The 12,720-nt window shown below is 39.7% G+C and overlaps 2 protein-coding genes across 3 annotated transcripts in view; both read right to left on the bottom strand.

The window, feature by feature from the left end:
• The window catches only part of LOC126181248 (probable methyltransferase-like protein 25), a 69,749-nt gene extending 58,014 nt beyond the window's left edge, over positions 1 to 11,735 (bottom strand). For both annotated transcript variants that reach the window (XM_049924755.1, XM_049924756.1), the window contains exon 1: positions 11,020 to 11,735. In XM_049924755.1, coding sequence (XP_049780712.1) covers positions 11,020 to 11,583 — 564 coding nt within the window. In that variant the 5' untranslated portion in view covers positions 11,584 to 11,735. The remainder of the gene's footprint in view (positions 1 to 11,019) is intronic.
• On the bottom strand, positions 11,602 to 12,036 carry LOC126191179 (protein LTO1 homolog). The gene has a single exon (XM_049931996.1). It carries the CDS (start codon positions 12,034 to 12,036, stop codon positions 11,602 to 11,604), a length of 435 nt encoding a protein of 144 aa, XP_049787953.1.
• Positions 12,037 to 12,720: the final 684 nt, after the last annotated feature.

Genomic DNA, 12,720 nt, shown 5'->3' with positions numbered 1-12,720 from the left:
TTATTTTCCAGAATGATTATACATATATTGATCAGTGTCTTTGGCTATTAGATTTGCTGTGTGACAGTTTCTATCCTCATAACCAGAGTGCTATACTGGACTGATATACTGCACATTTCTGTAGTAACATTAATCCGATTGATAATACAAGATGTCTCCATTAAGAGTCCTCAAGCACATTTTCTTGGGTGTTTCAGCAGATATTTGCAATTTTGTTTTTGCATTGTGTAGCTGGGATCAGCCATTAGACATAGTGTTCAGTTATATCTTTCATGCGACATCCATTGTCAATGGAAAGCAAAATTTTATGTGCCCATCTGATACAGCAGTCCCAGATTAGTCTAGTGCAATATTTGTTTTATCAATATGTATTGACACGGGCAAAACTGGAAGAATAATCAGAACTCCAGCAGTGACAGCACTGCCCAGGCCTATGCTGATTGCTGCTACAAAGCATGCAGTGCTACTGAGTTGCTGGCAGACTCCTTTTATTCTTCGTGTTTTACTGTCCTGTTAATACATACCGATAGAACAAATATTGGACTAGATTAATTTGAGGGCGCTTTATTTAATGGGCGCATAAGATTCCGATTCAAAAATAATTTTGTTTATAATGGGAAACAAGCTGATGCTTTCTGTTGACACAGGGTGTCACATAAAGGATGCACCAAGCAGTAACTGATTGGGCTGGCTCCAGCTACTCAATGCGGAAACAAAATTGCAAACATCTGCCAAAAAACCAGAGAAAATATGCCTGATGACTCTTAGGACAAATACCCAGTATACGAAGATGCTGTCTATTAAGGTGTTGATTTATTTATCCATCCAGGGATTGTCTCACTATGGTACAGGACTTGGCATAATACAATTAAAATAAGTAGCTCAAAACATATACACACATATAAAATATGTTTTTATGACGATAGAATGGGTAGTCAGTCATGGTTTACTGAAGAAACCATCCTGGTATTTGCCTGACATGATTTAAGAAAAGCACGGAAAACCAAAAACAGGATGATTGGAGAGAGCAAACTCCATCCTCCTGAGTATGAGATAAGTGTCTTGACAACTGCACTGCTTCATTCCATCAGTTCCTATTGTACAATGCTCTTTGTTGAAATGCAATATGCACTATATAATTTAGAATATACACTCCTGGAAATGGAAAAAAGAACACATTGACACCGGTGTGTCAGACCCACCATACTTGCTCCGGACACTGCGAGAGGGCTGTACAAGCAATGATCACACGCACGGCACAGCGGACACACCAGGAACCGCGGTGTTGGCCATCGAATGGCGCTAGCTGCGCAGCATTTGTGCACCGCCGCTGTCAGTGTCAGCCAGTTTGCCGTGGCATACGGAGCTCCATTGCAGTCTTTAACACTGGTAGCATGCCGCGACAGCGTGGACGTGAACCATATGTGCAGTTGACGGACTTTGAGCGAGGGCGTATAGTGGGCATGCGGGAGGCCGGGTGGACGTACCGCCGAATTGCTCAACACGTGGGGCGTGAGGTCTCCACAGTACATCGATGTTGTCGCCAGTGGTCGGCGGAAGGTGCACGTGCCCGTCGACCTGGGACCGGACTGCAGCGACGCACGGATGCACGCCAAGACCGTAGGATCCTACGCAGTGCCGTAGGGGACCGCACCGCCACTTCCCAGCAAATTAGGGACACTGTTGCTCCTGGGGTATCGGCGAGGACCATTCGCAACCGTCTCCATGAAGCTGGGCTACGGTCCCGCACACCGTTAGGCCGTCTTCCGCTCACGCCCCAACATCGTGCAGCCCGCCTCCAGTGGTGTCGCGACAGGCGTGAATGGAGGGACGAATGGAGACGTGTCGTCTTCAGCGATGAGAGTCGCTTCTGCCTTGGTGCCAATGATGGTCGTATGCGTGTTTGGCGCCGTGCAGGTGAGCGCCACAATCAGGACTGCATACGACCGAGGCACACAGGGCCAACACCCGGCATCATGGTGTGGGGAGCGATCTCCTACACTGGCCGTACACCACTGGTGATCGTCGAGGGGACACTGAATAGTGCACGGTACATCCAAACCGTCATCGAACCCATCGTTCTACCATTCCTAGACCAGCAAGGGAACTTGCTGTTCCAACAGGACTGAGGTGCCAGGTGGAAATGGCATGGCAAGCCGTTCCACAGGACTACATCCAGCATCTCTATGATCGTCTCCATGGGAGAATAGCAGCCTGCATTGCTGCGAAAGGTGGATATACACTGTACTAGTGCCGACATTGTGCATGCTCTGTTGCCTGTGTCTATGTGCCTGTGGTTCTGTCAGTGTGATCATGTGATGTATCTGACCCCAGGAATGTGTCAATAAAGTTTCCCCTTCCTGGGACAATGAATTCACGGTGTTCTTATTTCAATTTCCAGGAGTGTAAAACACCATTCTGCACTGCACTACTGCACACACTAAGGACACACGCAGATTATTCCTGGACGATGAACATGCTGCTAGGCCCCTTGCACGCTCCCCAGTCTGTTTGGAAAACTTACTCCAGGCCTGATATGTATGAGCCCTACACATGTTCATGGCCTCCAATTCGTCTGCCTGAAAAACAAAGTCAGCATCCCTCAATAATTAGGGAGATGATGTGCTGAAGAGAATGACGAGATTACTTTTCACATTGCAGATGTTGATACGTGGTTTTCTTGTAAAATCATTAATTACATTGTTATCATATTTAATTATATAATATACATTACTTGGGAGGAATTTTCAGCTACTTTTTTACACAGATGCAGTTTTCTGTTCTTTTTCATCTCCTTTGGCAGTTTATTATACAATTTTATTCCCTGACAGAAAATTCTGTTTTTAGATTTGTCTTTGTTTTTCCTTAGTGAATGTCTCAATTGGCTCTTTTTCCATGATTATACATGGAACTACTAGTGAAATAGTAATGTTTCCCCTGATTTGCACAACAGATTGGTACTCACATGGCGCAGCAAGGATACCCAGCTTTTAAATAATTCTCTACACTATGCCTGACTACAACTACTACTACTATTAGTAGTAGTAGTAGTAGTAGTAGTAGTAGTAGTAGTAATTCTTTGAGCAGTTTTCTGCAGTTTAAAATTGTGACCATGTTTTATGCTTCTGATCCCAAAAGAGTCCTATAGCTAAGGACTGGGTGCATATAGGAATAGTATGACACAAGTCATTGGTGGTTACAAACTGATGACAGAACTCTTGAGAGTATAACATAATGACATTCTTTTTGCCAGTATCTTTGTTTGTTCATTCCTTACCAAGTGACAATCAATATTCATCCCTAAAACTTTGTGTTTTTTAGGCACTCTATTGATTTATCATCTGTCATCGAGAAGAGATGTGCAGTTTATGTTGAAGTGCATCCTGTTTGTTTTCTTTATGTTCTGTGTTGATTTATTACGAACTGCCCAATTGTAAACATCCCTGACAGTTTCCTTTGCTTTCTCTAATAGGAGTTCTGGTATTTCATCAGTGACTACATTGTTGCTGTTATCAACAAAGAGGAATTTTATACTGACTGAAACCTGGTTGATATAAACGGCATGGGCAACATAAAATTGGTCTGGAAAATATTTCATGCACCTTAACATATACAATCCAAATTACACCACCGCCACTAAGCCCAGAGGTCGTAAGTTGGGTTGCCTATGATAAGGTCCACAAAATATTTTCTGGGCCCGTTCCATTTTGCCTACCCCATATTAAGAGCAGAGCTGGACCCAATACACTACACTGAGGCAAATCTTTGTTTACATGTTTCTTGCCTAACAATTGTTTAACTAAAAATTTATTGCCAGTAGACATCTGAACTATGTCTATGTCCATCTTGGTAGCTGCATAGTTAACTGCTAACCAAAGGGTCTTACAACTAGTGCCTGTAGGTTGTTTTGTAGTATTTTATGATCAAGATGGTCAGAAGCCTTGAATTAGTCTAAGAAAATGTCTGTAACACAGTCATCATTGTCAGAGCTTCAAGTAACACTTTTGTGAACTCTGTAATAGCCAATATTGAAGCTCACCACACACCACATAGGAGACCAAACTGAGCTCTGTTAAAAAGGTTATTTTTATTGATTCATTTATTTTTGAGAAGGCGCACAGCAGTGAAGCTGGCCTATAGTTATCAAAAAAATGGCTCTGAGCACTATGCGACTTAACTTCTGAGGTCATCAGTCGCCTAGAACTTAGAACTAATTAAACCTAACTAACCTAAGGACATCACACACATCCATGCCCAAGGCAGGATTCGAACCTGCGACCGGAGTGGTCGCTTGGTTCCAGACTGTAGCGCCTAGAACCACACGGCCACTCCGGCCGGCTTATAGTTTTCAGTAATCTCCACTAAGTGTGTGCTTAAGGTACTACGGAAAACCAAAGGACTCATTCATTATATCTGTAAATGAACCTTGTACATTCTCTTTGCAACTTTCAGAACAGAGACAGGAACCTCATCTATGCCCGCTGATTTCCTACTTTTTTTAAATTTCTGTATTGTCTTCCTGACTAAAAGCTCTGTTGTGAGAAATATGTTTGCAGTGTAAGCCACTGTGGATGCTACATATTTATCATATTTTGTTGCAACTTCTCCACAGTACCAGACAAATAGTCGTTTCCAAACTTTGCCAGTTCCTGAGGATTTTTCTGTTATTCTACCCCCCCCACCCCCCCTCCAATTTATAAGTGTCTGCCTTTTTCAGTTTCATGATGCCCTATACAATGCTTTATTTTCTGCATTATATATTATTTTATTATTGAATGACTTTTTTTGTAGCAAGCACTACCCTCCTGTTTATCTTTTGGTACCTTTGACAGTGATGCAGGAACCCCAGATTAGTGTAAATAAATGAAAGACTTTCTAATACCCACAGGAATTCATCTATTTTTCTTAGTTTCTGCTGAAGTGGCTACTTTTGGCAGTATCTCCTCAAACAGTTTATTTACACATACTGCAGAATGTAGAGATCTTGGCATCTACATTGTTTTCCATGTACAACTCGTCCCAAGTTGGATTTGACAATACCTTATAAAAAGTATGTATTTTACATTTCAAACATCTTTCTGTATACCTGCAATGTTGTTGGTTTTACCAAGCTTGTCTTTAGCTTTATTATCTGACAGTAATCACTAGAGAGATGAATAATTTTTTAATAAATACTTTCCACTTTTTCCTGTTGATATCTGGAAGTACAGTGTCCAAGACTGATCTGTACTTTTTGATGCCCTAGTAACAGTGTTTACTATTTGTGCCACACCATCAGTGTTCAAAATGGCTGGGAAGTTGCTATTAATTTCACTGTGAACATGCATGTCCACATATTATTATGTTAGTTTTGGGGACTGAGATTCTTTCCAGGACTTCACTAATCTGTTGAAGAAAATGTTTACATTACTACCAGGTGATCAGCAGATGCACATAATAATATTAACTTCTTATGGGTGTTGAGCTTTATTAGTTCAATGGCTGCCAAATCAAAATGGTTATCTACATGAGTTGTGATCATATCTTCTCTAATTTTAAAATGTGTGCCACTTCTCATATAAATGTATGGATTCCAACACTTTAAGCTACTTCTACAGTAGCAACTTGCACTTTTAGATGACAGCAGCAGTATATGCTGTATTTCATTGTCTCCACACTAGTGCTCTGTAATGCACATCACCATGCTATTCAAAGACTGTAATTCAACTTCAAGCTGGTGTAAATTATTTTTAATAGACTGCAAATTCTGATGAATATATAATTCTGGGCAAATTTCTATGGTCAATGAAAGTCACACTCACCCTGCATATGCCTCTCGTGGATCCTTATGTGGTGCCTCGTTAGAGTGCATGCTTTACAAAAACTGGGCTCCCTCAGCTCTGTCTCTGCTGCGCAAAGTGTGTGGTGGGCCTTAATAAAGGGGAGCCTGTTATTTATCATAAAAAAAGTTAGTCTTCCTACCCATTACAACAAGTATTTGACCATGTGTGGCTCTGCCATCCACCTGCTTTACTCTCACTAATCAACTCCACCAACCTCCCTTTCACAGTTCTCTTGAGATGCAGACCATGCCTAGTGTAGTCCACCTCTTGATAGTTCCCCCTGCATCAGTGCAGTGCGTATTCAGCCAGCAGTCAACAGCGACATCTCTAGCTCTGCATTGAGTGACCATACAGCACTGCCGAGGCAACGTGTTACTAACTTATTCTACTGAGAAAGTTATAACATACCAAATTATAGGTGCCAAGTAGTATTTGACCTATTTTCTTCATCACTGCAAATGATTATTTGTCTCCTCTTAAATGTGTACAAAATCTTTTGCATTAACTTTTGAAAATCTCCCACTTATTTACATTTGTTGGACAAGTAGGTGTAGGTATAACACCACACCAGATTAGTCAAAGCAGTGAGCACTGGCGTATTAAAATCATAAGTTTTAGATGTATAAAATATAAGGGTCAATTATGGTGTATTACACTCACAGTTCCTCTTTTAGCCACTACTCCATTTATGGCCACTTTCATGTAAGTAGTGAATTTTTAAGCTTCTTTCGAATACCAACAAATCTTATAATAGCTTACTATAAACAACAAATAGATACAGATGCATTTTTTTACTACTTCTTGTTAGGGGTTATAATTTTGTGCAAAAGGCCAGTGCTGAAAAAGTTGAGTTTCATAGAGTTATTCTTTAAGCACCACACAATTGCTTTTTCATATTCTCCACATTTAATAAAACACCAGAAGAAACTTAATTTGCTATGAGGTAAGGTTAAGCATTACAGTTTCATTTCTTAAAAGCTAAATATGGTACAACCCAAAAACATACCATCAAACTTCTGTGACCATTAACAGACCCATATTTAGTGTTTGTTCCCTATTATCACCATGCTTGCAGGTATATGCAGGGACATATACTCATCAGCCAGAACATTATGACCACTGACCTACTATTGATATAAACCTGTCCAAGCGAAAGCAGCATCACCTGGCGAGGAATGGCTGCTAGCCAGACACAGCATGGTGCATGTAGAATCAGTGAGCATGCAGTCCGTGTGTAGAATGGTGGAAGGCACGCAATGTATCTCAGTTTGACTGAGGGTAGATTGTGATAGCCCAGAGTCTTGGCACAAGCAGTTCGAAAACTGCGTGACATGTCGGCTGTTCGAGTACTGTGGTGAATGTCTTCAACAGATGCTGAAACCACGTTTAGACATTGTTGGGTTGTAGGTTGGGCAGACTGGTAAAACAGGAAAGGTGGTGAACTGTGGCAGAATGAACATCAGACTTTAATGCTGGGCAGAGTACAAGTGCGTCTGAACACACACTGCACCAAACATTCCTAACAATGGGCCTCTGCAGTAGATGACCCACGCATGTGCCAATGTTAAGACCATGATATTGGCAACTACAACTGAAATTGGCACGTGACCATCAGCACTTGACACTGGCAGAGCTTTGCGTGGTCTAATGAATCCTGATACCTTCTTCAGCATGCCAATGGGAGGGCGTAAATCCATTGACTTCCAGGGGACCATCTCCACCGGCTATTAGGTGGATGGTCATAATGTCTTTTATACAGGCTTGGTTTGCATTCTAGCTATGCTAATTTTATTTAAGTAAGCTCCTTTGAAATATTTCTGGTATTTTTATATCAAATAGATGTAATTAATAGTCTGGCCCAAGGATCTCATATTAATTAATCTACCCTTGTAATATAGTAAAATATGCAATAGAAATTAAGAAAACATAACATCTTTTAACACAAGGTTTTTGAGTCAACCAAAAAATAATAAATTTAAGTATATTTAAGTATTCTCCCAGTAAAGTTGAAAAGGCAATGGAGGCCACTGTTGATGAAATGAAGGTTGGTACTGCAAGGAAGTTGTACAATGCTCAAAGAACATTAGGAAATAAAATTTCTGGTCTAAACCCTCAAGAATCTATTGGGCACTGTAGTCCACATTACGTCTTGGGGACGGCAGTGGAGGGGGAGGGAGGATGCGGGAAAGGGGGGGATGTTGAATGGACTTAGTTCTGGGGTGTTCCATCATCGGCTTTTCAGTTAATAAAGAAAATCTTTGTGCGTCTACGCAAAAATTTATCGAAAAGGCAAATTTGTAAATTTCTGAGGCTGCATTGCAAACAATCAACCTGGAAAAAGTGATATCATGGTTTTTTCCAATTTTTGTCACAAAAAGATATTGAACGTTAATAGGGGTAAGAGGTTCTTTTACATGGGGCAAACATTAATTGATTCCAGAAAGTAGCTGAAATTTTGTATGAAAAGATATGTTTAGTAACCCTAATAGAGTTGTTAACATGGGTAAAACCTCTTTTTTTCCAGCTCCCAAAGAGAAATTAATTGTAGATTGTTTCTAGGCCTGTCATTACAACAGTTTTTGTTATTTTTTTCTACTCCACTCAATTGCTGTAACTTTCCTCTACTTCATGGATATTTGTTTCCTTACGTGCTTGTATAATGAACAAATTAGTTTCTAGTTAACTGCTTCTACAATTACTTAACTCACCAGAATAATTATAAAAGGCTGTGGCCAAAAGTGGAGAAATGACTAGTCACAGCTAGAGTTAATGTGACCAAAACTGGTGAAAGAAATCATTAGGGGGTCACTGGAAGTGCTCAATTTCACTTGTCAGCTTTGACCCTTGACATAATGGTGTTGTGGAGTACAACGCCACTGTGGCATGGTGTTTTCGAGTTCGTTTGTGTTTGTAGATGTCGTGTTGTTGTATTTGGTGTCATGTTCTGGTTGTGGATGTTGACGTGTTGAGCTGCCTGTGTAATAGATGGTATTGGGTTCATTTGAGTCTTGGTTATCAGTGTGATAACATGAGTTTATTAGAGCCTGGGTAGTCAGTGCTGTAACATGGATTAGGAAGTGTTAGCTTTTTTTCAGTGAGTTATGATTTCTATTATTTCTTTTTTCCCTTGTTGTTTACACTTCGGGCGTTTTCGTGTTTCTCATGTGGAATGAAATTTAATACTTTTTTAATTTTTTTGTTAGGTATGGATATGACTGATAAGTTTACCAGCTTTTCATTACTTGCTCCTTTCGATGATCATACATTATCGATAATGTTTCTGCGGTGTTTTGGAGTAATAGCAGAATATGTTAGGTGCCATACCTGTGGACAGTGCGTGAAGTTTATGATAGTTCCAGTGTCTCAGACCCGGGACCTAAACATGAAGAGTCAGCACGACAACATCTAGCATTTGATACGCCATAGTACCTTTTTCGAGAAATCTAGGTTGGTCATTAAGGAGAATGTTTTGCTAACATATTACTTTTGTTACAGGTCATCTTTAAGTTTTTGTGCATGATTCTGATGTGAGTGCTGGAACTGTTTTACACTGATTTTCTTTTTGTTGCGAGGTGTGTTCACAGTATGTTAACTATAGGAGGAAATTGGGTGGGCCAGGGGTCATCGCTGAAACTGAAGAGTTGCATTTCAGTTAGAGCAAGTATGGGAGAGGCTGTCCTCGGGTGTGGAGGTTGTTATTTCAGGACGGCCGATTGTGATTTTTCAGAGTTATAGTAAGAGGGAACCTGTGGACTTGTTGAGGAATATCCTGAGGGTGGTGGTATGGTTATGTTTTTGGGAGGTCTGTAGAGAGGATGTGTAGGCTGAGGGTGGTGAGTTGAGTGTGTTGGGAGGGGAGGGGGGGAGGTTGTGGAAACTTGTAGGATTGATGGGGCAGGTTTTGGGTCTGAGGAAGTATTTAGAGGTTGTTGGAGAGGATCACAAGTTTTTTTAAAGGCATGATTGATTTTGGTTTAGTTTAGTTTGTTCCCCTTTTTTTTAATTACTTTTGTGTTTGAGTCGTTGGGGTTTTGGTCACTTTTAATAGAATTATGTAGGTGTGTGAAGCCTGTGGTTTTTTTACTTGTGGTTTGCCAGTAGGTCTAGAGAAATTTCTGATTCTGCTTTTTGGAGTTGCAAGTGTGAGTTTTCATGACAAAAATTGGAGAAGGCCATGATATCACTTTTTTCCCAGTTGTTTGTTTGCAATGCAGCCTTAGAACATCATAAATCTGCCTTTTTAAGTTGTTCTTAGGATGGCTATAAGTGATGCCTCACCCCTCTCTCTTCTTCCTTTCAAATACAAGTATCTTCCAATTCCACTTAGCAAATGTTCATAGGATGCCACAGCAAACTTTATGAATAAAACTTTTCACAAGAAGAAAAGTGGGAGGCAGAGGGCAGTTGTGTAATTACATAAATAAAGACCTGAGTAGTTCCCAGTATGTTGAGAAAATTGTTATTTTTCAGCACAGTATAAAGCAAATCATTGCAGACTATATAGCTTCATATTCTATTCATCTATGATAATCTTTGACGTCCCTATTTTACCAAGACAAATAAGAATATCCATTACCAAAGGTGTGATCTAGAACTAAAAGGAAATAATAATATGATAGCATAAAATGTCATAACAGCCAATTCAAAAGCAGCTTAATCTGTTTCAGTTAGAGAAATAGGCTATATGGGAAATTTGTTTTAGAGCTTGGGTACTAGCATTTACATTGCAAATACTGTTGATCGAGACACTTATCTTCAAGGATGTGCTCTGTGTTTAAATGGATCTGGAGACCAACTTAACAGTATATAATATCCTCCTACAAAATTCTCCAATACTTTATGAGAAAAGCAATTAGCAAGTTCATGTCAAATCATAACACTGTCTTTGATACCAAGATGGACAAGAACACTGGTAAGGAATCATTTTTGGTGTTACTGGTATTGGGCATTTGCCTGAACTGATTTAAATTAATATAAAATATTTTTCCCAGTAAAACAGGGTGATTAGACAAATACATTACTTGAGAATTGCAGTTTCAAAATTTATTTATAACAGGTTAACTATTGTTTCACTTCACTCAATATCTACATCAAAGATCTGTGTACAACATCCTAAAATAAAAGTTTTTATACAAACACAATTATTGGGATATGCACATTTAATTTTTTGTCACACAAATGGCAGTTACTGATATACCTGTAATTTCTGGGTCCGTTTAGTTGCCCCATGTGTATTGACTGAAGAAGAATCAACTCCTAACACTTTCAGACTGTGATGTAATGCAAGCAGAGAGGTCAAGTAGCCTTTCCCACTACCAACATCAACAATGTGGCTTGTACCAGCCACTTTTGAAAGTGCAGCAACCAGTTCACTCATTATTTCAACTTCATGTGCCTTTTTGGGGGACATAAACTGATTAAGCTGTGGAATACTCTGAGAACTAGTTCCCCAAGATATAATCTTGCTCCTAAGATCAGAAGGTGATAAGCAAATATCGTTCAAAATACCAGTTGACATCTTGTTGGCTTCCATCAAGTATTTACTGAGATGGAACATGCTTGATACAGAGTCTCTTTTCGAGTCCCAAAACAAACTCAATGCACTGTCTATTCCCACATACTCGATCTCACTCTTTAATTCCTCTGGTACACATGTGTCCCAAAGATCTTCAGTGATGAAATTTACCAAATGACAATTTGCTAATTGCGAGAACCTATTAAAAAACTCTATAACTTCACCTAATTTCGCTCGAAGCGCCATTTTAAAAATGTAGGTTTATCAGAATGACAGTTTCGCCGAAGTTGTAATAATAGTATTAAATTTGTACAAAGCACACAGTTTCCTATACTTTGCTCTTATGGAACTCAAGAGATCCAGGATGTCCTCGTTTTCTGAATTGCTGGTTGGGAAAGATCGGCACAACTCCATAAACTTTTCTAAGTCCTTCTCTCCTTTGAAATTATTTCCTGGCGTTCTGCTGATGATAAGCCAGGCCTGAATAACTCCTTTATAGAAACCAATCTCTGCGCCTATTTCTGCACCTCTGTGATATCCCAAATGGAAACCTTCGCATAACCCATCTACAGAACCTTTCTTCAACCCCTCCTGAAAACCTTCTGCACTTAATTTTTCTTCGCTTAGCAGCAGCGATTCGAAGACATCATTTATGTCATTTTCATTTACTTGAGTGTCATGCACAATGGGAACCTCCATTGCGACGGTTATCAAATCACCTTTCGTTTTTGAACCAAAATTATTAACTGCAGCTTTTTAAACTTCATTTTACACAACTTTTACGTTACCAAACATATCTCATCATACGACATGCACCATGCATTGAACAACTAAGTCTCAAAGAACATGGTTGAAGTTAAAATGACTTAGTGTTCGAACGTGGAAAGTGATAAAAAATACGCTGTAAAATTAAAACTTGATGTAAAAGTCGTAACGAATTTTGAACACTGTAATAATATGGATTACAGAAGCAATCATGCAATCGATTTGTTGTAAATGTACAGTAGACTTCACAGTAACCAGTCTGTGACGTCAATACCACAGGCTTCTCTATCTATTGAATTCACTGTGCATGATATGTACATATCTTTGGCATAGCAAGATCTTTGTGTGCTACACTGTACAAGGTCTTTGGTATGATATTTTCAAATTTCGATGTCAAAATTTAAGGTCGAAGCAAAGACCTTGTAAAATATAACTAGACTCACTGATGGCGCTGCAGTCGCGGGATAATTTGAACCTTCGGCTGGACGCCATTATAGTGGTTGTAGCCTGATGTGTGGTGTAGTATTGTTGTTTATGAAGACCCTGATTCAACGTTGCATATTTGTTGGGACGTACATACAGTATTTGTTACTCGTAATTCTACTGTCTGTACGTTCC

This window comes from Schistocerca cancellata, chromosome 1, assembly GCF_023864275.1.
Source record: "Schistocerca cancellata isolate TAMUIC-IGC-003103 chromosome 1, iqSchCanc2.1, whole genome shotgun sequence".
Lineage (NCBI taxonomy): Eukaryota > Metazoa > Arthropoda > Insecta > Orthoptera > Acrididae > Schistocerca > Schistocerca cancellata.
Note: the sequence above shows the minus strand (reverse complement) of the source record. Positions and strands in the feature narration are given on the sequence as shown.

Bases quoted from the DNA above. Each gene is read 5' to 3' on its own strand.
- LOC126191179 (XM_049931996.1), bottom strand. From the start codon at position 12,036: ATGGAGGTTCCCATTGTGCATGACACTCAAGTAAATGAAAATGACATA.